The sequence below is a fragment of the Erythrolamprus reginae genome, chromosome 2, assembly GCF_031021105.1.
Source record: "Erythrolamprus reginae isolate rEryReg1 chromosome 2, rEryReg1.hap1, whole genome shotgun sequence".
Lineage (NCBI taxonomy): Eukaryota > Metazoa > Chordata > Lepidosauria > Squamata > Dipsadidae > Erythrolamprus > Erythrolamprus reginae.
The window spans coordinates 25,959,641-25,986,236 of record NC_091951.1 but is presented as its reverse complement, the minus strand read 5'-3'; the positions used below and the strand labels follow the sequence as shown (position 1 = coordinate 25,986,236).

The 26,596-nt window shown below is 42.8% G+C and overlaps 1 protein-coding gene across 1 annotated transcript in view; it reads right to left on the bottom strand.

Annotated features, from left to right (window-relative positions):
- Window positions 1-23,857, bottom strand: part of LOC139159267 (zinc finger protein 850-like) — a 32,114-nt gene extending 8,257 nt beyond the window's left edge. Inside the window, exons 1-2 of the mRNA XM_070736601.1 lie at window positions 23,802-23,857; window positions 15,542-18,486 (exon numbers count right to left, since the gene is read on the bottom strand). Of these exons, the coding sequence (XP_070592702.1) occupies window positions 15,542-17,673 (2,132 nt within the window). The 5' untranslated portion in view covers window positions 17,674-18,486; window positions 23,802-23,857. The remainder of the gene's footprint in view (window positions 1-15,541; window positions 18,487-23,801) is intronic.
- Between the last annotated feature and the right edge of the window lie 2,739 nt (window positions 23,858-26,596).

Below are 26,596 nucleotides of genomic sequence, written 5' to 3'. Positions count from 1 at the left end.
CACTGCCCCCCTGATGTGCCAAATACATCACTACAGTATTTAACCCATTCCTCTCCTTAATATCTTCTTCCAGACCTCTGTTCTCTACATTTTTGAGCCCTTCTGAATTTAGGGTTAACCCAGCGAGCGTCCGATTCTCCTTCGCTAGATCCTGAACTCATAGCCCCATCCTGTGGCTGACCTCCCACCTGTTCTACTACCTGTAACCCCGCCCCCCCCCACTAATTCATAAATACTATCTGAATCCGAGTCCTCAATATCTTCATCATCCTCCAACTGATCAGGAGTATGTACAATACCTAGTGTGCCTTGAATTAGCTCAAACTTGTCATCCAGTTTGCCTACCCTTTCATCTAGCTTTCATCCATTCTTTTTATGTTCTCTTTCATTTCCCCTAGATTTCCTGTCACCACTTCATAATTTCTATCAATTGACTGCTGCATCTTGATCATCATATCTTGAAGTGATGCTACCGTGTTTCCCCGATAGTAAGACCCCCCCGATTGTAAGACATATGGGGGGTTTCAGGGGGGTCGGCTTATATAAGCCATACCCCGAAAGTAAGACATATGTCTTACTTTCGGGGAAACACGGTATAAACGGTATTGCGGGGGGGGCGATGACATTGCTTCCAAGCTCCCCGCGCGCCCCTCGCCTTCGCTCGCCGCGGCGCCACCGCCTCTTCCCCTGCCGAGGCTCAGCTGCAAGCGGCCAGCGAGGCCGATCGGCTCCGAGGCGAGCGGCCGGAGCTGCGCCCTCCTTCGCCCGCCTCCTTTCCGCTCGCCTCGGAGCCGAGCGGCCTCGCTGGCCGCTTGCAGCTGAGCCTCGGCAGGGGAAGAGGCGGTGGCGCCGCGGCGAGCGAAGGCAAGGGGCGCGCAGGGAGCTGCCGGAAAGGAGGCTGGTGAAGGAGGGCGCAGCTCCGGCCGCTCGCCTCGGAGCCGATCGGCCTCGCTGGCCGCTTCCCCTGCCAAGGCTCAGCTGCAAGCGGCCAGCGAGGCCGAGCGGCTCCGAGGCGAGCGGCCGGAGCTGCGCCCTCCTTCACCAGCCTCCTTTCCGGCAGCTCCCTGCGCGCCCCTCGCCTTCGCTCGCAGCGGCACCACCGCCTCTTCCCCTGCCGAGGCTCAGCTGCAAGCGGCCAGCGAGGCCGCTCGGCTCCGAGGCGAGCGGCCGGAGCTGCGCCCTCCTTCGCCCGCCTCCTTTCCGCTCGCCTCGGAGCCACTTGCAGCTGAGCCTCGGCAGGGGAAGAGGCGGTGGCGCCGCGGCGAGCGAAGGCGAGGGGCGCGCAGGGAACTGCCGGAAAGGAGGCGGGCGAAGGAGGGCACAGCGGCGGCCGCTCACCCTTTTTGACTGCCCATCCACCCCTTGACCTGCCTTTAGCCAGCCAGCCGAGCGTCCGTGTCGCCGTGGAGTTGGCCTCCCCTGCCGAGAAACATTGCCGGGAGCGGCGAGGGAATGCTCCCCGCAACCCGCCGAACGTCGAGGTTGGCGCCTGCCTCCTTTCCGGCAGCTCCCCGCGCCCGAAGACGAGCCGGCCCCGGTGCCCGGGACAATGTAAGACATACCCCCAAAGTAAGACACAGTGGGGCTTTTGGGGATAAAAAGATAGTAAGACACTGCCTTACTATCGGGGAAACACGGTAGTGAAATCTGTAGTGCTTGCTGGTTTGGGGGGGGGTGTCTGTTGTGGGTTGGGTCAATGGCATCACTGGCAAGGGGGGGGATTGGGCCTTTTTTAGTTAGATTTGTTAGGGTAGTTTGAATAAAAGTTGACATTTTGTATATTTTCCAAGAGGCACACCACTTAACCAGAAATATCATAGTTTGCTTTTCAGTAATATAGTCTATCTGATATAGTAGTATGCATAGTTCCCTCTAAGCTGAACAGTGAGCAATCGCTCACTTAAAAATCATCATCAACTCAGAGTTTTCCAAACCTGCCCAGAAGCCGAGAGGGAAAGAGTGAGAGGGAAGGAGAGAGAGAGGAAGAGAGGAAGAGAGAGAAACAGATAGAAAAAAGAGAGGAAGGAAAAGAGAAAGAAAAAGAATGGGAGTAAGGAAGAGAGAAAGAAAATCAAAATCTAGTTTGAAACTAGCTCAACTATTTAAGTGGCATTTTGATATTGATAGAGTTGCCCTATTATGAGCTCACTGTTATAGACACACAGTACAGTATTTTATTTTGAAATTCTCTGAGGCAAAACAGGGTGGGTTTTTAATTTGTTTGTTTGTTTATTTGTTTATTATTTCTGTGCCGCCCAGTCCCGAAGGGACTGCCGCTCAGACACTATACTTTTCCGCCCTCCCCCCCAAAAAATTAGAGGGAACACTGGTAGTATGGCCTATTTTCTATTCCTATTCCTATTGAATAAGTTTAGCTTACACTAATAATGCTGTGAGATATATAAGTAAATATAAAAATAGATTTTAGAGAGATTTAGAAAGTATTTGATCTGAGTTTTTGGTCAGGGAAAGCAGAAGGAAAAATATAGTTCATTGAGTAAATACTATACTTTAATAACTAATAAATTTGAAGAGTCTTGGGAAACTTCAAATTGTCCAAAATTCTGCCGCGTGAGCGGTTATGGGCCTTCCAAGGCATATCCATATTTCACCATCACTCTGCGGACTGCATTGGTTGTCAATTAGTTTCTGGACTAATTCAACCAATTCAAAACATTGGTTATGACCTACATGGCATTGGGCCAGATTACCTCCGAGACCGCCTTCTGCCACAGGAATCTCATTGCCCAGTCAGGTTCCACAGAGTCAGCCTTCTCAGGGTCCCGTCAACCAGACAACGTTGTTTGGTGGGGCCTAGGGGAAGAGCCTTCTGTGTGGGGGCCCCGGCCCTTTGGAATCAGCTCCCCTCGGAGATTCGCACTGCCTCCACCCTCCTCGCCTTCCGTAAAAGTTTAAAGACCCATTTATGCCGCCAGGCTTGGGGACATTAGATCTTAGCTCCCTGATCAATGAATGTTTGGTATGTTTGGTTGAGTGAATGGCGATGAATTTTTTTAAAAAAAATTATATTAGAGTTTTTAAGGTTTTTTAGCCATATTAATTGGAGTTTTAGATGTATTGTTATGTTGTTCTCATATGTTGTGAGCTGCCCCAAGTCTTCAGAGAAGGGCGGCATACAAATCCAATCAATCAATCAATCAATCAATCAATTAAAAAATAATGTTTCTATAAATAAATGTTTCTATAATCAATAAGTAATAATTAATAGTTGGTAATCGTATATTATATGCCTCAGCACACATATAAGAAAGTCAAATGGTTGAAAACATTTTCTTTGTATAAATTGTAAATAATTATGAAGTGGACAAGGGCATTGGAGCTGTGAGTTCCGCCACCTGTTTGCTGGATCCGTGTCCCTCCTGCCTGGTTTCGGCCAGCAGGGAGGTGAATCGGAGCTGGGTCCAGGAGATTGTCAACACTTCTTTGGGGAAGGGGACCTTCCCGGCTCCTTACAAGGAGGCACTTGTGCGCCCCCTCCTCAAGAAGCCTTCCCTGGACCCAGCCATTCTCAACAACTATCGTCCAGTCTCCAACCTTCCCTCTATGGGGAAGGTTGTTGAGAAGGTGGTGGCGTTCCAGTTCCAGTGGTCCTAGGAAGAAGCCGATTATTTAGGCCCTCAACAGTTGGCTTTCAGGCCCAGCTACAGCACGGAAACTGCTTTGGTCGCGCTGATGGATGATCTCTGGCGGGCCCGGGACAAGGGTTTATCCTCTGTCCTGGTGCTTCTTGACCTCTCAGCGGCTTTTGGTACCATCGACCATGGTATCCTTCTGCGCCGGCTGGAGGGGTTGGGAGTGGGAGGCACTCTTTGGACTTGATTATTGGACTGTGCTTTTGTTGTTGGAAATCTGGACTTGTGGGTATCATTACTTCCCTTTTTTTACTCATGGTCAGCTAAGACCTACTTTTTACAGTTTGGGAATGCAGACTGGGGGCTGGGGCAGAGCTTCACTGCCACCATTGTTGCTTTATTTGACATGGTGATAAGTGAGCAAAGAGACACTATTTAAACCTTGCCTTGCCAGCGTGACTGATGCAGTCCTAATCTTAAAAAAAAGTGGGAAATGGATTCACAAAACTACAAACCAATTAGCCTGACATCAATGCTTGGTCAAAACTGGTTAACTAACCTCACTCAACGTGTAGTACTCAATGGAACTACATCTACATGGAGGGATATATATATTGGAGTACCCCAAGGCTCTGTTTTAGGCCCAGTACTCTTCAACATTTTCATCAATGACTTGGACAAGGGGATAGATGGAGAACTCACCAAATTTGCAGATGACACCAAACTGGCAGGAATAGCCAACACTCCACAAGATAGGTGCAAAATTAAGAAGGATCTTGACAAACTTGAACAATGGGTGCTATGTAATAAAATGATATTCAATGGTGAAAAAAGTAAGGTTCTACATTTAGGCAAGAAAAACAAAATGCATAGGTACAGTATACGTGGTACATTGCTCAACAGTAGTAATTCTGAGAGGGATCTTGGAGTCCTAGAGGACAACCATTTAAAAATGAGCCAGCAGTGTGCAGCAGTTGCCCAAAAAGCCAACACAGTTCTAGGCTGCATCAACAGAAGGATAGAATCAAGATCAGGTGAAGTGTTAATACCACTTTAAAAGGCCTTATTACTAAGGCCAAACTTGGAATAATGCATTCAGTTTTGGTCGCCAAGTAACTTAGAACTAAGGAGAAATTTCCTGACAGTCAGAATGATTGAACAGTGGAACAGCTTGCCTCCAGAAGTTGTAAATGCCCCAACATTGGAAGTTTTTAAGCAGATGTTGGATAACCATCTGTCTGAAGTAGTGTAGGTTTTCCTGCCTAACCAGGGGGTTGGACTAGAAGATCTCCAAGGTCCCTTCCAACTCTTATTATTAAGATCCTGAATAAGATAACTAAGCAACAGATCTGCAAACATCTAGAACCAAGCAAACTTAGAACCAGAAGCCAACATGGGCTTGTTGAAAAAAGATCATGCCAAACAAATCTTATTTCCTTCTTTGAAAAAGTGTCTAAATTAGTAGACTAGCAAAATGCTGTGAACACAGTATACTGGCATTTCAGAAAAGCATTTGATAAAGTGGAGAATAATCTACTACTTGGAAAATGAAGAAAATGAGGTATGGATATGATCACCATCCGATGGATTTTGAACTGGCTGACAAACTACCCTCAACCATTGATCAAAGGAACTACATCTATATGGAGGGAAGTAAGCAGTTAAGTACCCCAAGACTCTATGTTAGTCTCAGTATACTTCAATATCTTCACAAACAATTTCAGTAAATGACTAGAATGGGAACTCAGTTAGTTCATTTGGAATTATATTCCACCCAATTCCCAGAGGACAATTTGGAGACAGCACTAAACTGGCAGGAATAGCCAACACCCCAAAAGACAAACTCAAGATACAGAAGAATCTTGATAGATTTGAACACTGGGCCCTATCCAACAAAATGAATTTCAGTAGAGAAAAGAGGTTGTACACTTAGTCGCAAAAAAGCAAATGGCAATGTACAGAATAGGTACATCCTGACACAACACCAGTAACTGTGAGATGGATCTTGAAGTCCTACCATAGTGAACAATCAACTAAAAAAAGCTTTTGTGGCCACTGTGATGCAGTGGCCACAAAAACTAATGCAATCCTAGGCTACCTTAACACAGGGCTAGAATGAAGATCATGTGAAGTGTTAGTATCAAGTTATAATGCTTTGGTAAGATCACAATTGGATTATTGCAACCAGTTTTGATTGCCATATTTTTAAAAAGGTGTTGAGACTCTATAAAGAGTGCAGAGGAGAGCAGTAGGGGGCTTGAGGCTAAAACATATAAAGAAGGGTTGCAGGAATTTAATATGTCTAGTCTAGTGAAAGGAAGGATTAAGGGTGACATGATAGCAGTATTCCAATAGTTGAAGGGTCAAGAACGGGGTCAACTTATTTTGCAATGCACCAGAAGGCAAGACAAGAAGCAGTGGATGGAAACTAATCCGGGAGAGAAGCAGCCCAGAACTAAGGAGAATTTTTCTTGATGCTGAGAACAATTAATCAATTGTCTGAAATGGTATTGGTTCTCTTGCTTGTGCAGGGCGTCGGAATAGAAGACCCGCAAGGTCCCTTCCATCTCTCTCACAAACCCCCAGTGATGGAGCACCCACAACCTCTGCAGGGAAGCCATTCCCAGAGAATCAGCCTTAACTTGAAAGAGACTTTTTCAATCTTCCCACCTACAGAAAATTGCAGCCACCAGTTTCATAGCGTGCAGCACCAGTGGGCTTAAATTTGGGCAGGAGGGGAACCTGCAGCAGCTGACAGGTTTCAGCCCGGTTGCTTCTCTGCTTCCAGGCCGTGGAGGAAACTAAACAGCCCGACTTGCTCCCGGACTCTCCACCCACCTACTCTCAACTCACCTTCCAGTTGCTGCTTCGATCCTCGGGAGAGCACAAAAGCCGCTCTGCGTCTTCGAGAAGAGGAAGTTCCTCAGCGTTTCTTCTTTCCTCGGATCTATTCTATCAATTCAGTACTCGATGGTTTTAACTCCTCACCTTTTGGACACAGATGCTGCCTTTCTGACAGCCATCTCCTGACAGCAGGAAGAACACTCTTGCCCCGTCTCTATCTAAGGCTTTTGCAAGATGTTTTCACTGTATAAATTCTATCAAATCTTTTTTCACTTCTAGCAACTGACCTTTGCAAGTGAGCCTAGTGAAATAGAGAAATGTGGTGCTACTTAGCTTACGAAGTTTAGATATGTTCTGACCCCACAATTATTTTACTTTTTAAAAAAAATGCTTTTATTGAATATAAAACAAACCAAGATACAAAATACAAAATATACATATCTACAAGACCAACATACAAAAAAAAAGGGGGGGGGAAACATTTTCCCCTAAATTTATTTTTTAAAGGAAATATTTTTATTTTATTTATTTGTCAAAACATAAACAAAAGCAAAATAGGTATAGCTAATTTTGGACAGTTGGACAGGGATGGTAGGCACGATGGTGCACTTATGCACGCCTCTTACACACTTCTTAGAAAAGGGGTGATGTTCACTGTATACAGACTAAGGTTAAAGTTTTTGGGGTTGGGGAAGAAACCACAGTCAAGTAGTGCAATCCAGGCACTGATCACTCTGTTGCTGAAGTTAGTATTTGAGCCGTTTACATTGAGTTTGAATATATTGTGTGCTTGCGTGTTGTTGTGGTTGAAGCTGAAGTATTCATTGACAGATAGAACAGTGTGGTAGATGATTTTATGAACTACATTTAGATCAGATCGAAGTTTTCTAAGCCCAAAATTTCAAGTCTGGTGGGGTAAGATATTCTGTGAATAGAGGAGTGGAGGACTCTTCTTGTGAAATATTTCTGGACTCTCTCAATTGTAAATGTTCATGAAGGTTTAAAGAATGACACAATCGTTTTTGTTCATATGTTTTAGCCTCCAGTCCCCTAATCATTTTTGTTGCTCTTCTCTTCACTTTTTCTAGTCTCATCATCTATTTTTCATCATGGTGACCAAAACTGGATGCAGTATTTCAAGTGTGGCCTTACCAAGGCATTATAAGTGGTAATAACACTTCACGTGAACTTGAGACTATCCCTCTGTTAATGCAGCCTAGAACTGTGTTAGCTGTTTTGGCAGCTGCTGCACACGGCTGGCTCACAATTCAAAGTGTTGGTAATGACCTATAAAGCCCTACATGGCATCGGACCAGAATATCTACCAGACCGCATGCTGCCGCACGAATCCCAGTGGCCAATTAGGTCCCAGAGAGTTGGCCTTCTCTGGGTCCCATCGACTAAACAATGCCGTCTGGAAGGACCCAGGGGAAGAGCCTTCTCTGTGGTGGCCCCAGCCCTCTGGAATCAACTCCCCCCGAAAATTCAAACTGCCCCTACCCTCCTTGCCTTCCGCAAAATGCTAAACACCCATCTCTGCCACTAGGCGTGAGGGGATAGAAACATAGAAGACTGGTGGCAGAAAAAGACCTCATGGTCCATTTAGTCTGCCCTTATATTATTTCCTGTATTTTATCTTACAATGGATATATGTTTATCCCAGATATGTTTAAATTCAATTACTGTGGATTTACCAACCACGTCTGCTGGAAGTTTGTTCTAAGGATCTACTACTCTTTCAGTGAAATAATATTTTCTCACGTTGCTTTTGATCTTTCCCCCAACTAACTTCAGATTGTGTCCCTTTGTTCTTGTGTTCACTTTCCTATTAAAGCACTTCCCTCCTGCACCTTATTTAACCCTTTAACATATTTAAATGTATTGATCATGTCCCCCCTTTCCCTTCTGTCCTCCAGACTATACAGATTGAGTTCATTAAGTCTTTCCTGATACGTTTTATGCTTAAGACCTTCCACCAGGGGGATTAATCTCCCCCCCCCTTCTTCTCCGACCTCTATATTGATTAGCTGGACTGAGTGTGTATGATTGTGTAGTTAATGGGTTTTTATGACAATGTATTTAATTTAGTTTTAAATTTTAACGTTAGATTTGTATTATACGGTATTGCTGCTTTGTTGTGAGCCGCCCCGATTCTTCAGAGGGGCGGCATACAAATCCAATAAATTCAATTCAATTCATTTTTAAATGGTTGTTCACTAGGACTCCAAGATCACTCTCCATTACTTCTGTTGAGTAATGTACTACATATACTGTACCTCTGCATTTTGTTTTTCTTGCCTAAATGTAGTACCTTACCTTTTCACCATTGAATTTAATTTTATATGAGTGCCGAGTGTTCAAGTCTGTCAAGATCCTTCTGTATCTTGAACGTATCTTTTAGAGAGCTGGATATTCCTGATTGATGTCACCTGCGAATTTGGTGAGTTCTCCTTCCATCTCCTTGTCCAAGTCATTGATGAAAATGTTGAAGAGTACTGGGCCTAAAACAGAGCCTTGGAGTTACTCCACTGCATGCATCCCTCTATGTCAGGGGTCCCCAAACCTTTTTCACAGGGGGCCAGTTCACTGTCCCTTGGACTGTTGGAGGGCTGGACTATAAAAAAAAACTATGAACAAATCCCTATGCACACTGTACATACCTTATTTTAAAGTAAAAAACAAAATGGGAACATGCTATTTAGAGGGAGGGGGAAGAAGTCTGAAATTCATATATGTTTATGTTTTGTTTTTAATTTTCTTTTGTTAACATCTGATTGGCTATACAAGGTTTTCTTGGCTTATAGAAAAATGTATAAAGAAAGAAGGAAGCACTTTGGCATAATGGTCAATAAGTTAGAAACATAATTGGTGTACTTTTTGAAGGAACATTAAGAAGTCAATTTAATTAAAAGAAAAGTATGTACCTGGATGACAACTTTAGAAAAAAAAGTTTGCAACTTTTTTGATGATTGATATTAGTTACTAACAAAATACTGCATTTTATTCATGGAAAATTAGATGGTACGTTGTATTGTTTGAATGTATTTTGAGAGAAATTTTTTAAAAAATTTACACACACACCCAAAAAAATCCTTCCCTCCTCTGCCCCTCCATTCATTTCATCCTTCCTTCCTCCCTCCATTTCTCCTTCCTTCCTTCCCTCTCTTCCTCTCCTTTTCTCTCTTGCTTTCTTTCTCTCACTCACTCTCTCTTGCTTGCTTTCTCACTCAGTCTCTTTCTCACTATCTCTCTTGCTCTCTCTTCCTCCCTCCCTTTCTCTCTCCCTCTTTCTCCCCCTTCGTTCCCTCTCTCCTTCCTTCCTCTCCACTTCTTTCCCTCCGTTTTTCCCTATTCTTTCCCTTTTCTTTCTTTCTCCCCACTTCTCTCTTTGTCTTTTCCCTCTTTCACCCTCCCTCTTCTCTCCCCACGGAGAACTCGCCTGACAAACCTCTCCCCCCCCCCAACCCTGGACTCCCATTCAATCCTCATTCAGAAAATGGGAGCTGGCAACTCAAAGAAAAGGAGGAGGCGGGTGTGTGCATGTATGTGTGTGTGTTGTGCCCGGCTCAGCTTTCGGCAGACCTTCCTTTACCTCGGGTGAGATGAGATCGAGGGGGACGTTCTCACCATTGTCACTCCGGCTTTGGATACAGAGGTGCCTCAGCGAACGGACAGAGACTCACCACCTCCTCTGGGCCCAATCCCCACCTTGGTGGGAGGCGCCAGCGATAGACAGGCGGTGGGGAAGGAGAGGGAGCCACTGAGCCTCTTTGAAGTTTGTGGCGGAGTGTTCAGCCTCCCCACCCCCCAGGTGCATGGCAGGCTGGCAGTGGAATGGGGAGCTCGCGCGCATAGGCACGTGCGAACCTTCACTGGTGCAAGACTTCCCCGCACTTTCCTTGTTGCTCCCCGCCCCCTCTGATGCCCAGCTCCCAGGTGCGGCCTTGGAAAAGACTGCACGGGGGGTTGTTTTTGTGTGCATGGCAGCACGCCTTACAGGGGACATTAGTGGGGTCCCTGGACATAGCCAGAGAAGCCAGGTGGGGCTCAGAGCCCACAGGGGGTTTCTCCAGGCCGACAGACTCACCCGTGGGCTGGATATATGGGCCTCAGTGGGCCGCATGCGGCCCCCAGGTCGTAGTTTGGGGACCACTGTAATCTATAGTATTATATTGTAAGGTGTCTTTTGAGAAAACTGAACAGAGGGAGCTATTGAAATGGTCAGCGACCTCCTTATTCCCATCAATGTATGTATTATCCCCAGTACTAAGCTTCGTGATGTTGCAGTTTTTCTTCTTCCCATCACTAATATATCTGAAGAAGGTTTTATCCCCCTTCTTTACAGATTTGGCAATTTCTTCCTCTTTTGAGGCTTTAGCAGCATATATTATCTGTTTCGCCTCCTTCTGTCTCATTTTATATACCTCTCTATTTATATCTCCTATAGGCAGCCTTTTTTTCATTGACTATAGCCATTACATCATTGCTAAACCATAGCAACCATAGCGGTTTCTTCTTCCTTTTACCTTTAGATATTTGCCTTGCATACAGTCCAGTGGCTTTTAAGATGGCCTTTTTAAATACAGTCCACTGGGTGCTCACTCCTGCCATTTTATCTCTCTCCTTTAAATATTTCCCCATTGCGTTAAAATTTGTTTTTCTGAAATCCAATACTTGGTTGCAGTATAGGATTGCTCACAATCAGTTTTTATTTCAAACCAGAAACATACATGGTCACTGCAATCTAAATTTTCTCCCACCTTAACCTCTGAAACCCAATTCCCATTCGTAAAAACTAAATCTAGAATATTCTCCCCTCTAGTCGGTGTCTTAACCAGCTGTATCAGAGCTGCTCCTGTAAAGGCCTCTACTATATTCTTACTTTTGCATGTAAGGGCACTGGGGATATTCCAGTCAATATCAGGCATGTTGAAATCACCCATAACCACAATATCGCCCTTTACTGCCATTTGGGTAATTTCATCCACCATCCTGTTATCATATTCCTCAGATTGCCCTGGAGGCCTATAGATCACCCCAATTCTAATGACAGAACCTTCTTTATTTTGCATGCAAACCCAGAGAATCTCCAGTTTTTAGACTTTCCTTAACATAAATGGCTACTCCCCCTTCTCTCTATTCTATCCTTCCTATACAGTGTATATCCTGGTATGGATATTTCCCATTCATTAGAATCCTTAAACCATGTCTCAGTTATGGCAACCAGATCCAAATTATCTCTAGATATTATGGCCATTAACTCACAAAGCTTGTTGCTCAAGCTTCGAGCATTCGTGCACATTACCCGGAATATTATTATCATTATTAGTTTGCCCCTTATCATCAACAACTACATCTATTTTATTTACAGCTCCCTTTTCATAAGCTTCCAGAAACTGATTTATCCTCATTGGTCGGGGACAGAAATCATCCACATCAGTTACATCTCTGTCCCCTTTACCTAGTTTAAATGCCTGTCCAAAAAAGTTCTGAACTCCTCACCGAGCACCTGGGTTCCTCTGTACGATGGATGCAAACCATCCCTCTTAAACAACTTCCTATTAGACCACCTACTGACATCATGACTTACATAGCCAAAACCTTCAGCTTTGTGACAGAGTTGCTTTTGTCATAGGTTTTGTGTTTGTTTTATACTTTTTTCTTTGGGTGACATGTGTCCAATTTTTTTCTTCTGGGGGAGGGTTTTGTGTAGAGGTGGCTTGGTGATTTCTGTGTCCTGGTTGTGGTTGTTCTTTGTGTATGCTTTGAGGTTTGCTGTTGCTGTTGTTAAGTTTAATGATGTTCAGTTTTTGTTCTAATTTTTCTATTTTTTCTTCCAGTAGATAGATCAGTTTACATTTGGTGCACTTGAAGTTTTGGAGCTCTGTGGGTAGAAGAGTGTTCATTGAGCATGATTTGCAGATCACAATGACATCTGTTACTTGTTCTTCCATATGTGCATTTGGTCTGGTTTAAGTTGTGTGTGTGTGTTTTATTTTTATTTTTTTAAAAATAATTTTTATTAAATTTACAAAAATATATACAAAGGAAGGAAGAGTGGCTACATCTTGTTTTACATCCTTATATCGACATATAATCACATGCTCTTATTATATTTATAAGATATAATTGTTCTGTTTAAATAAACTTTATCAGTTCAATATACATATCAATACCAAGCAAATTACCCAGTTGTGAATTAAATTTTTAGAGTGTTCTATCTCCGTAATTTTTTATCTTTTAGCTCTTCTGACTCTTCCTTCCCCCGCCCTACCCCCCAGTGAACTGTTGCTGACAGTTCTAAATATCTTAGATTGCTGATTGAGCGTCATATGGTTGCCGCGGTTTTTCCAATGACTTTTTAGTCTACACTTGAGTTAAGATCCGGTTGAATTGAGAAAGATGTTAATACCAGTCCGATAAAAATATTCAGTTTTATATTTTGTCAGTGTCAAAACTTCTCCCCTGTCTGTTAGCGTATATTTGATTTACGTTTTATCTTGTTTCTTTTTCTTTCTTTTCTTTTTTCTTTTTTACCCAATCATAAAATTTTTCCCAAGTCTCGTAATATCTTGAGTCCTCTTTATTTTTAAGTTTTTGAGTGAGCCTGTCCATTTCTGCACAATCGTATACTTTCTTAATAATCTCTCTTTCACTTGGTATGTTCTCTTTTTTCCAATTCTGCGCCACTGTGATTCTCGTAGCTGTGATTATGTGTTGTATTAAATAGAAGTCCTCTTTTTTACCTTTCAAATCTATTATGCCCAAAAGAAAAAATTCTGGCCTAAATTTTAATGTGATTGCCGTAATCTCTTGAATCCATATTTGAATTTTTCCCCACAACTTTTTAATGTGTGGGCATGTCCACCATAAGTGGTAAAAGGATCCGATTTTGTTGTTACATCTCCAACAATTTGGTTTCAGATTGGGATAAATCGTAGCCAACCTAGTTGGAGCTAGATGCCATCTATAGAACATTTTTTGTAAGTTTTCTTTGTACGGTACTGATTTGGTTAGTTTCAAATTTTTCCACATTTGTTCCCACTGTTCTATGTAAATATTGTAACCTATATTCTTAGCCCAGCTTATCATATTTTCTTTTACTATTTCAGTTTCCATGTTATACCCCATTATATAGTTGTACATTTTAGTTATAATTTTTTTTTCATGTCCTAATAGTATTTTGTCAATTAAACTATCTTTTTCTTGAATTCCTTCTTTCTTTTTATCCTTATTCCATTTTGTCGAAATTTGGGAATAAGACCACCAATCAATATTGATGTTTTGATTTTGTAATTGTTGCCTGGTTTTTATAATTCCCTTCTCATCCAGTATATGATTGTAGTTCAGCAATTTTTGTGTTTGAAATAAATTAGGATGTCTAAGGGCTTCGAGGCTGGAATACCACCTTGGGATTTTGGAGTAGTGCTCTTTTTTAATTTTTAACCATGTGTCTATTAGGGAGTCTCTAATCATGTGGCTTTTAAAATATACTGAAATCTTCTCTTTTTCATTCCATAAAAAACTGTGCCATCCCTGTAGAATATTATGCCCTTCTAATGCCAATATTCTCTGGTTTTGAAGGGTTATCCACTCCTTTACCCGTAGGAGGACCGCTGATTGGTAATGGCTTGGAAAGTTTGGTAAGCCAAATCCACCTTGTGTTACTTTGTCTTGTAGGAATTTAAATCTTACCCTTGGTTTTTTCCCCTCCGAGATAAATTTAGAAATAGTTGTGTTTATTTTGGTAAAAAAGTTTTTGTTCAATTTTACTGGAATAGTCTGAAATAGATATAAAAATTTGGGTAGGATAGACATTTTGATTGTAGCTATCCTCCCTGATAGCGAAATATGAATTTTGTTCCATCTAATTAGCTGTTGCTGTTTTTTTGATAAGTGAGTCATAGTTATCTTTTTGAATTGTGCCACATCTTTTAGTTAATACTATGCCCAAATATTTTACTTTTTTGACAATTTGGATTCCTAGAATTCTTTCTAACTCCTGTCCTTGTTTAATATCCATATTTTAGTTATGATTTTGGTTTTTTGTTTGTTGATTTTTAGGCCTGCTACCTCTCCGTATTGTTGTAGTTCTTTCAATAAATGCTCCCCGGCTTCTGTTGGATCATCCAAAATAAATACCAGATCATCTGCGTAGGCCTGGACTTTAAATTCCTGTTTTTTAACCTTGAGGCCTGTAATTCTTACATTGGTTCTTATTTGGTTCAATAATGTTTCTACTGCTAAAATATATAGAAGCGGGGATAGGGGGCATCCTTGACGGACTCCTTTTGAGATATGAAAGGAGTTTGTTAATTCACCATTAAGTATAATTTGGGCTGACTGTTATATATAGTTTGAATCATTTTTATCATTTTTGGACCAAATTGCATTTTGTTTAATTAATTCAAGGGTGAATTCCCATCTTAAATTATCGAAGGCCTTTTGGGCATCTAAAAATATTAGTGCTAATTGTTTTTCTGAATGTGCCTCGTAGTATTCAATATTGTTCTTGTGTTGTTTCGTATGTATCTACCTGGGAGGAATCCATTTTGATCGTCCTTTATTATTTTGTTCAAGATTGGTTTAAGTCTTTCTGCCATTATTGTCTTCCATATGTGCAGTTGGTCTGGTTTAAGTTGTGTGTGTGTGTTTTATTGTGTTGTTGTTTGTGTGTGTGTCAGCCAGAAAGAGTGTTGGAATATCCAATGTTCACTTGGTATTAGAGATTTCAAAGTCTCTTTGGTGTTGGAGTAAGCAAATGTCCACTGGGAATTGCAGTAATAAAAAGTCACTTTGGTGTTAAGAGTATTCAAATGTCCCCTAAGGGTTGCAGTGTTGAGAAAGTCTCTTTGATGTTCAATTGTAGTTGCAGTAATGAAATTGTCCACTTGGAGGTCTCATGGGTTCTTCCTTCCATTGTTTCCCTTTGGGGCCAAGTGGTCTGGTTTGCTTTAATGGCATGGTCCAGTGGGTTTCAGCAATCCGGGAGGTTTGGGGCTAGGGGGAAATCCCTTGATGCTATGAGCCTGGGGAGGGGGAAAATCAGCTGGGCATTAGGGGCTCCAGGGAGATTACCAAGGGTTGGGGGGAATCAGGCAGGCATCTGGTGCTCCGGGGTGGAACCAGCAGGGCGTCGGGGCTCCGGTGAGGGTAATGAGGCTCTGAAGGCTGTGGGGAATCCGCCTAGTGTCTGGTGCTCCCTGGCTGAATCAGCTGGGTGTCGGGGCACTGAGGTCACAGAGGGCTCTGAAGTCTTGGGGGAATCCGCCTGGCATCTGGCGCTCCCGGGCTGGTGTTGCCCCAGGCTGGAATTCTGACTAAAACTTTTCCCACAGTCAGGACATTCAAAGGGTTTCTCTCCTGTGTGAGTCCTCTTGTGTTTCACCAGGCTGGAATTAAGACTAAAACTTTCTCCACAGTGAGGACATTCAAAGGGTTTCTCTCCTGTGTGAGTCCTCTGGTGTTTCACCAGGCTGGAATTCTGACTAAAACTTTTCCCACAGTCAGGACATTCAAAGGGTTTCTCTCCTGTGTGAGTCCTCTGGTGTTGCACCAGGTTGGAACTCTGACTAAAACTATTCCCACAGACAGGACATTCAAAGGGTTTTTCTCCGGTGTGAGTTCTCTTGTGTTTCACCAGGCTTGAATTATGACTAAAACTTTTCCCACAGTCAGGACATTCAAAGGGTTTCTCTCCTGTGTGAGTCCTCTTGTGTTTCACCAGGCTGGAATTAAGACTAAAACTTTCTCCACAGTCAGGACATTCAAAGGGTTTTTCTCCTGTATGAGTCCTCTGGTGTTGCACCAGGCTGGAAGTAACACTAAAACCTTTCCCACAGTCAGGACATTCAAAGGGTTTCTCTCCTGTGTGAGTCCTCTGGTGTATCACCAGGTAGGAATTCTGACTAAAACTTTTCCCACAGTCAGGACATTCAAAGGGTTTCTCTCCTGTGTGAGTCCTCTGGTGTTGCACCAGGCTGGAATTCTGACTAAAACATTTCCCACAGTCAGGACATTCAAAGGGTTTCTCTCCTGTGTGAGTCCTCTTGTGTTTCACCAGGTTGGAACTCTGACTAAAACTTTTCCCACAGACAGGACATTCGAAGGGTTTCTCTCCTGTGTGACTCCTCTGGTGTTCCACCAGGTGGGAACTCTGACTAAAACTATCTCCACAGTCAGGACATTCAAAGGGTTTCTCTCCTGTGTGAGTCTTCTGGTGTTTTACCAGGTTGGCACTCTGACTAAAGCTTTTCCCACAGTCAAGACATTCAAAGGGTTTCTCTCCTGTGTGAGTCCTCTTGTGATTCACCAGGCTGGAAATAACACTAAAACTTTTCCCACAATCAAGACATTTAAAGGGTTTCTCTCCTGTGTGAGTCCTTTTGTGTTGCACCAGGCTGGAACGATCACTAAAACCTTTCCCACAGTCAGGACATTCAAAGGGTTTTTCTCCTGTGTGAGTCCTCTGGTGTTGCACCAGGCTGGAATTACGACTAAAACTTTTCCCACAGTCAGGACATTCAAAGGGTTTTTCTCCTGTGTGAGACCTTTTGTGTTGCACCAGGCTGGAACGATCACTAAACCTTTTCCCACAGTCAGGACATTCAAACGGTTTCTCTCCTGTGTGAGTCCTCTTGTGTATCAGCAGGTGGGAATTCTGACTGTAACAATTCCCACAATCAGGACATTCAAAGGGCTTTTCTCCTGTGTGAGTCCTCTGGTGTTTCACCAGGCTGGAACTACGACTAAAACCTTTCCCACAGACAAGACATTCAAAGGGTTTCTCTCCTGTGTGAGTCCTCTGGTGTTCAAGCAAGTATGAATTATGACTAAAACTTTTCCCACAGTCAGGACATTCAAACGGTTTCTCTCCTGTGTGAGTCCTCTGGTGTACAACCAGGTAGGAATTAAGACTAAAACTTTTCCCACAGTCAGGACATTCAAAGGGTTTCTCTCCTGTGTGAGTCCTCTTGTGTTTCAGCAGGCTGGAACTCTGACTAAAACTTTTCCCACAGACAGGACATTCAAAGGGTTTCTCTCCTGTGTGAGTCCTCTGGTGTGTCACCAGCCTGGAATTATGACTAAAACGTTTCCCACATTTAGGACATTCAAAGGGTTTCTCTCCTCTGTGAGTCCTCTGGTGTCTCACCAGTTTGAAACTCTGACTAAAATCTTTCCCGCAGTCAGGACATTGAAAGAATTTCTCTCCTTTGTGAATACTCTGATGTTTCATGACTGAAATTGTGGCAGAATATTTTACAGCACATTCAAATGTTTTCTCTTCTTTGCGACTCTTGCTTGCTTCACCAGACTGGAATTCTCTCTTTGAAACTTTTCTCACAGACCTGACCTAAGAATTTCTAATGAAACATTTACACAATTTGCACTGTCATATGTTTTCTCCCTCATGTGCGTCTTCTGGTGTACCAACATGTTCTCACGCTCACTAAAGGACTTAGCACATTGGGAGCACTCTTGTGGCTTCCCTCTTGTGTGGTTGCTTCCATGAATCACAAGGCAGTTTTTGCTACATTGAGATAGTGTGTATGGCTTTTCTCCTGTCTAGCTCCTCGTTTCATAAACAGCTCTGATTTGAAATCTCTTCTTTTTGGACAATAGGCAAATTTATGTCACTTTTCCACAGCTGAGGCCACCAGAAATATGGACAATGCCTTGTTTAGTGGTGCTTTCATTCAAGCCGTTTTACTCCTCACAGGGAGAGGGCTGCATTCCTGTCTGCTCTATGTGACTTTACTATTGGCCTTTTCCTCCCCACTGACTTCCAGATATTTCCCTTTTTTGCTGATTGAAAAATAATCTCCTTTGGCTTTTCATGTAACCTTCAGTTCTTCATAATGCTTATTTGAGCTTGAAATCTTTCTTGATTTTCTCTCTTGTCTAACAGCTGCTGGAGGAGCAGGAGGAGAATTGTATGGTTTTCTGAAAGAAATGGAAATATTTTGATTTTTCCCTTTATCTTCTTCCCTTTTCAATGTTGGTTCTTATTTACAATTGTCCAGAGTGCTCTTATTGCCATCCTCTTTGTCTGCAAGATACAAAGAAAAGTAGAACTTTGTTTATAAAGTTGTTAGAGATGATGTGAAAAATAATAATAATAATTAATAATAACAATTTATTAGACTTGTATGCCACCCCTCTCCGAAGACTCGGAGCGACTCACAACAAATAATACAGAATTACAAATCTAATATGAAAAACAATAATAAAAAGCCCATTATGAAACAGTGATACAATCCAAACAAACCAAACATGAAATGGAACAGCTAGGGGTATGTCAGTTTCCCCAAGCCTGGCGACATAGGTGGGTTTTTAGAAGTTTGCAAAAGGCAAGGATGGTGGGGGCAGACCTAATCTCTGGGGGGAGTTGATCACAGAGAAGGCTCTTCCCCTGGGTCCCGCCAGATGGCATTGTTTGGTCGACGGAACCCGGAGAAGGCCAACTCTGTGGGATCTAATTGGTCGCTGGGATTTGTGCGGCAGAAGGCCGTCCCGAAGGTATTCTGGTCTGATGCAATGTAGGGCTTTATAGGTCATAACCAAAACCCAACTCCATTACAGTCCCAGACTTCAGAAAAGCGGACTTTAAAAAGCTCAGAGCGAACCTGAAAAATAAACCCTGGAAGGAACTTCAAAAGAGTAAATCCACACAGGAAGCCTGGGAAGCCCTAAAAAACCCTATAATTGAGGCCCAAAACAATTCTATCCCCATGAAAAACAAAAGCAGAAAAACGAAAATGAAACCAGCATGGCTAATCAAGGACCTCATAGACAACGTAAAAGAAAAAAAAGCCAAATACAATAAATGGAAAGAAGGACTCATAGCCAAGGTGGATAATCAACTAAACATGAGCCAACAATGTGCAGCAGCAGCCAAAAAAGCCAATACAATCCCAAGCTGCATCAACAGGGGAATACACTCCAAGACCAGGAAAGACTTAATACCACTCTATTACGCCCTGGCCAGACCACACCTGGAGCACTTTGTTCAGTTCTGGTCACCACACTTCAAAAAAGACATTGAAACTCTGGAGAAGGTGCAGAAAAGAGCAACCAAAATGATCAGGGGTCTAGAAACCAAGACTTACGAAGAGAGACTGCAGGAACTGTGCATGGATAGCCTAGAGAAAAGGAGGGCCAGAGCAGACATGATAGCAGTCTACAGGTATACGAGGGGTTGCCACAGAGAGGAGGGGTTCACTTTATTCTCCAGGGCACCAGAGACCCGGACGAGGAACAACGGCTGGAAGCTGACCAAGGAGAGATTCAACCTGGAAATAAGGAAGAACTTCCTGACGGTCAGAACGATCAATCAGTGGAACAACCTACCAGTGGACGTTGTGAACTCCAATACTCTGGACATTTTAAAGAGGAAAGTGGACTGCCATTTGGCTAGGATGCTATAGGGTTTCACATAAAGAGCTGATTAGTGAAGATTGGACTTAATCCCAGGATAGTTCAGTAGATTTGCAGCTGGCTGAAGCGTAGACATCAGAGAGTTGGTGTCAATGGCGAGTATTCTGAGCAGAGACAGGTTACAAGCGGTGTGCCACAAGGGTCTGTTCTGGGTCCTATTCTTCTTAATATGTTTGTGAGTGACATAGGGGAAGGTTTGGTAGGGAAGGTTTGCCTATTTGCCGATGACTCTAAAGTGTGCAGTAGGGTTGATATTCCTAGAGGCGTCTATAATATGGCATATGATTTAGCTTTACTAGATAAATGGTCAAACCAATGGAAACTGCAGTTTAATGTTTCCAAATGTAAAATAATGCACTTGGGGAAAAGGAATCCTCAATCTGAGTATTGTATTGGCAGTTCTGTGTTAGCAAAAACTTCAGAAGAGAAGGATTTAGGGGTAGTGATTTCTGACAGTCTCAAAATGGGTGAAGAGTGCGGTCAGGCAGTAGGAAAAGCAAGTAGAATGCTTGGCTGCATAGCTAGAGGTATAACAAGAAGGAAGGGGGAGATTGTGATTCCACTATATAGAGCGCTGGTGAGACCACATTTGGAATACTGTGTTCAGTTCTGGAGAACTCATCTACAAAAAGACATTGACAAAATTGAACGGGTCCAAAGACGAGCTACAAGAATGGTGGAAGGTCTTTAGCATAAAACTTATCAGGAAAGACTTAATGAACTCAATCTGTATAGTCTGGAAGACAGAAGGAAAAGGGGGGACATGATAGAAACATTTAAATATGTTAACAGGTTAAATAAGGTCCAGGAGGGAAGTGTTTTTAATACGAAAGTGAACACAATAACAAGGGGACACAATCTGAGATTAGTTGGGGGAAAGATCAAAAGCAACATGAGAAAATATTATTTTACTGAAAGCGTAGTAGATCCTTGGAACAAACTTCCAGCAGACGTGGTTGGTAAATCCACAGTAACTGAATTTAAACATGCCTGGGATAAACATATATCCATCCTAAAATAAAATACAGGAAATATTTATTTATTTATTTATTAGATTTGTATGCCGCCCCTCTCCGTAGATAAATAGTATAAGGGCAGACTAGATGGACCATGAGGTCTTTTTCTGCTGTCAATCTTCTATGTTTCTATGACACCAAACTGGCAGGAATAGCCAACACTGCAGAAGATGGGTGCAAAATGGGGCTACCTTTGAAGAGTGTTTGCAAACTTCAACTTGCCCAAAATGCAGCCGTGCGAGCAGTCTGGGCTTTCCAAGAAAGGCCCACATCTCACTATCACTCCACGGACTGCACTGGCTACCAATCTGTTTCCGGACACAATTCAAAGTGTTACTTATGACCTATAGAACCCTGCATGGCATAGGACCAGACTATCTCCGAGACCGCCTTCTGCCGCACAAATCCCAGCCACCGTTGAGGTCCCATAGAGTTGATCTCCTTAGGGTCCCGTCGACAAAACAATGTTGGCTGGCCTGACCTAGGGGAAGAGCCTTCTCTGTGGGGGCCCTGGCACTCTGGAATCAGCTCCCTCCGGAGATTCGCACTGCCCCTACCCTCCTCGCCTTCCGGGAGAACTCATCTCTGCTGCCAGGCCTGGGGTTCCTTAGATCTTCCCCCCTGACCAATGAATGCCTTAGTTTGATTGTCGAATGAATGATATTGATGATTCTTCTTTTTTAATTAGAATTTTAAAGACTGTTTTATGATGTATTAATTGGATTGCTATTATTGATTCTTGTTTTCTGTACATGTTGTGACCCGCCCCGAGTCCTCAGAGATGTGCGCTATCTAATAAAATGAAATTCAATGTTGAAAAATGTAAGGTTCTACATTTAGGCAAGAATTTTTTTTTTGCACAGGTACAGTATACGTGATACATTGCTCAACAGTAGTAACTCTGAGAGGGATCCTGGAGTCCTAGAAGACAACCAATTAAATATGAGCCAGCAGTGTACAGCAGCTGTCAAAAAAGCCAACACAGTTCTAGGCTGCATAAACAGAAAGATACAATCAAGATCACGTGAAGTGTTAATATCATTTTATAAGGCCTTAATAAGGTCACACTGCAACCAATCCTGAATACTGCATTCAGGTTTGGTCACCAAGATGCAAAAAGGATTCTGAGACTCTAGAAAAAGTACACAGAAGAGCAACAACGATGATTAGGGGACTGGAGTCTAAAACATATGAAGAACAGTTGCAGGGACTGGGCATGGCTAGTTAAATGAAAAGAAGGACCAGGGGAGACATGATAACAGTGTTCCAGTATCTCAAGAGTTGCCACAAAGAAGAAGGAGTCAACCTATTCTCCAAAGCACCTGAAGGTAGAACAAAAAGCAATGGGAGGAATATAAACAAAAAGAGAAGTAACTTAGAACTAAGGAGAAATTTCCTGACAGTCAGAATGGTTGAACAGTGGAACAGCTTGCCTCCAGAAGTTGTGAATGCCCCAACATTGGAAGTTTTTAAGCAGATGTTGGATAATCATCTGTCTGAAGTAGTGTAGGGTTTCCTGCATAAGCAGGGGGTTGGACTAGAAGACCTCCAAGGTCCCTTCCAACTCTGTGTTATTATTAAGATCCTGAATAAGATAACCAAGCAACAGATCTGCAAACATCTAGAACGAAGCAAACTTAGAACCAGAAGCCAACATGGGTTTGTTGAAAAAAGATCATGTCAAACAAAACTTATTTCCTTCTTAGAAAGTGTCTAAATTAGTAGACTAGCAAAATGCTATGGACATAGTATACTGGCATTTCAGAAAGGCATTTGATAAATACGACTTGATAAATGAAGAAAATGTGGTATGGATATGATCACCATCCAATGGATTTGTAACTGGCTGACAAACCATATTCAACCATTAGTCAATGGAACTACATCTATATGGAGACTGTATGTTATTCTCAGTATTCTTCAATATTTTCATAAACAATTTCAGTAAATGACTAGAATGGGAACTCAGCTCATTTGGAATTATATTCCACCCAACTCCCAGAGGACAATTTGGAGACAACACTAAACTGGCAGGAATAACCAACACCCCAAAAGTCAAACTCAAGATACAGAAGAATCTTGATAGATTTGAACGCCTGGCCGTATCCAACAAAATGAAATTCAGTAGAGAAAAGAAAAGAGGTTGTACACTTAGTCACAAAAAAGCAAATGGCAATGTACAGAATAGGTACATCCTGACTCAATAGCAGTAACTGTGACATGGATCTTGAAGTCCTACCATAGTGAACAATCAACTTTTAAAAAGCCAACAGTGTGATGCAGTGGCCACAAAAGCTAATGCAATCCTAAGCTGCCTTAACACAGGGCTAGAATGAAGATCATGTGAAGTGTTAGTATCAATTTATAATGCTTTGGTAAGATCACACTTGGATTATTGCAACTAGTTTTGATTGCCACATCTTTTAAAAAGGTGTTGAGACTCTATAAAGAGTGCAGAGAAGAGCAGTAGGGGGCTTGAGGCTAAAACATATAAAGAAATGTTGCAGGAATTGAGTATGTCTAGTCTAGTCTAGTAAAAGGAAGGATTAAGGGTGACATGATAGCAGTATTCCAATAGTTGAAGGGTCAAGAAAGGGGTCAACTTATTTTGCAATTCACCAGAAGGCAAGACAAGAAACAATGGGTGGAAACTAATCCGGGAGAGAAGTAGCCCAGAACTAAGGAGAATTTTTCTTGATGCTGAGAACAATTAATCGATTGTCTGAAATGGTATTGGGTCTCCTGCAGGGCGTCGGAATATAAGACCCGCAAGGCTTAAATTTGAGCAGGAGGGGAACCTGCAGCAGCAGCAGCTGAGATGCTTCATCCGAGTTGCTTCTCTGCTTCCAGGCTGTAAAAACAAACAGCCAGACTTGCTCTCGGACTTTCCTCCCACCTGCCCTCAACTCACCTTCCAGCTGCTGCTTCGATCCTCGAGAGAGCACAAAAGCCGCTCTACAGGTCCTCTTTCTCCCATGAGTCTTCCGGAAGAGGAAGCTCTGGGTTTTTTCTCTCCTCGGATCTTTTCTAGCAATTCAGTACTCGATGCTTTGAACTCCTCATCTTTTTGGCTCAGATGTTGCCTTTCTGACTGCCATCTCCTGACAGCAGGAAGAACACTCTTGCCTCGTCTCTATCTAAGGCGTTTGCAAGATGTTCTCACTGTATAAATTCTATCAAATCGTTTTGCACTTCTAGCAACTGACCTTTGAAAGTGACCAGAAAATTTCCTTTCTTTTATTCTCTCTCTCTTCCTCCCTCCCTTTCTCTCTCCCTCCCTCCTTCTCTCTCTTCCTTCATCTCTTTCACTCTCTCCCTCCTACCTCCCCCCTCTCTTTCTCCATTCCTTTCTATTTATCTTTCTCTTTCTCTCTCTCTTCCTTCCTCCATTTCTCTATTTCCATCCCCTCGCTCTTTTTTCTCTCTCCCTCTCTATTTCTTTCTCTCCTTCCCTCCTTCTCACTGTTTCTTCCTCACTCTTCTCCCCTCCCTCGTCATTCTCCATAAGGGCCTTCCCCCCACCATGAACCCAGCCCCCTCCGGCTCTTGGAAGAGACGCAAAGGAAGCCTGGTCCGGCCTCCCCCTCACACACACACTTTTCCCCCTTCGGACCAGGCCCTTCAGCGGGAGGCTCCTTCCTCCCAGACGCTCCCGGCTCCCCCCCACCTGCTCCTTCAGCAAAACGGGGGCTCCTAGGGCAGGGGGCAAACGGGGGGGGGCGAGGGGAGGACCCCGCCTCAGGATGCCCCCAAGCGCACTCAGGGAGGCTCCGCCAGCTCCGAGGTGAGGGAAAGCAACACTGTGCTTCCCCCTCGGCGGATCCTGAGGTGCCCGGACAGACTGCGTCCTTGGGCTGGCCGCTGCCTCCAGAAGCACCGAGGCAACAGAAGCTTTGCCAATGACACCGTCTCCCCTCAGCAAGTGCGCGCCTCACCGTCCCCGCCGCGGCGCCCCTTTACCTCAGTGGGCCCTCTCGCTCTTTCTTCCTCCCCGCAGAGACCTCCTGCCAAGCTGGGTTAGGGACGAGGAGGGCGAGGCATCAGCGGAAAGCCCAGAATCCCCTCCCGCAAGCCTCTTCTCAACAGGGCTTGTTGGGAGGAAAAACAGCAGGACATTTTTCAAAGGGACAAATTATCATAAAGTGTGTGATTGTCCCGCTCGTCTGCTCACTTTAGCCTAGTGAAATGTGATGCTTCTTAGCTTACCAAATTTAGTATGTTCTGAGCCCTGAATTTATCTTACTTTTTTAAAAAATGATTTTTATTTATTGTTTATTTAAAACAAAGCAACATACAAAATGCAAAATATACATGTCTACAAGACCAACATACAAAAAAAAGTGAAGGGGGGATGGAAAAACATTTCCCCCTAAATTTATTTTTTAAAGGAAGTATTTTTATTTTATTTATTTGTCAAAACATGTACGTGGTAACAGTTACAAACATTTGGACAGTAGGACAGGGAGGGTAGGCACGATGGTTCGCTTATGCACCCCCTTACACACCTCTAAGAAAAGGGGTGAGGTTGACTATATACAGACTAAGGTTTCAGTTTTTGGCGTTGGGGAAGAAACCACACAGTCAAGTAGTGCATTCTAGGCACTGATTTAGTGTTTGAGCCGTTTACATTGAGTTTGAATATATTGTGTGCTTGTGTGTTGTTGTGGTTGAAATTGAAGTATTCATTGACAGGTAGAACATTGTGGCAGACGATTTTATGAACTATGTATTTTAATTAGCTAATATTGTAAAAACTAAAAACTAAAAAAAGATAATTGAATTTAAAATATTGGAAACCAGATGGCGAGGATAAGAATGGCGGGAGCACTAGCGATTCAACACAAATTGTAGTTATTGTTTTTTGGTTTAAATATATAGAACTTTATTCTATAGATTATATAATGTATTAGGAAAGGTTTTTTATGTGTGTGTGTGTGTATATATCAAGAATCATGAGGTACAACACAATGATTATAGGGATCAAATAAGCAATGAGGAAACAATCAATATTAATAAAAACCTTAAGGATAGAAGCAACAAGTTAGTCATACAATCATTGGTGGGAGGAAACGGGTGATAGGAATGATGAGAAAAAACTAGTAGTAATAGTAGTGCAGAGTTAGTAATTACTTTGACAGTGTTGAGGGAATTATTTGTTTTACATTTTGAGGGTAGGAGTTGAAACCGTTTATGTCCAGGATACAAGGGATGCGACAATCCAACAATCAGGACATTCAAAGAGTTTATCTCCTGTATTAGACTTCTGGTGTCTCACCAGGTTGGAATTATCCCTAAAACATTTCCCACAGTCAGGACATTCAAAGGGTTTCTCTCCCATGTGAGCCCTCTGCTTTTGCACCAGGTTAGAATTACCACTAAAACTCTTCTTGTAGCAGAACAAGAACGACTTGTTGCCAATAAGGGAGCAGAGACCACGAGAAGATTGAGATTGCCAGGTTTATTTGGTGCATGCATCAGGTTCAGAAGATATAAAAGCAATGTCTGAACAACGTGGATTGCTTTTCAGGGCTCTTTATACATTTCCAAAGGAGTACAAAAAACACACAGTATCAGCCAATCAGATACTAGTTGTCAAAGTTTCCTTATACAGAAAGTAAAGAAAGAGTTTTACTATGTAGATGGTGCAGAATGTACAACAAGAAGGAACTTGCAGTTAGTATGTGGGTTCCTGCAGAAGCTATGTGC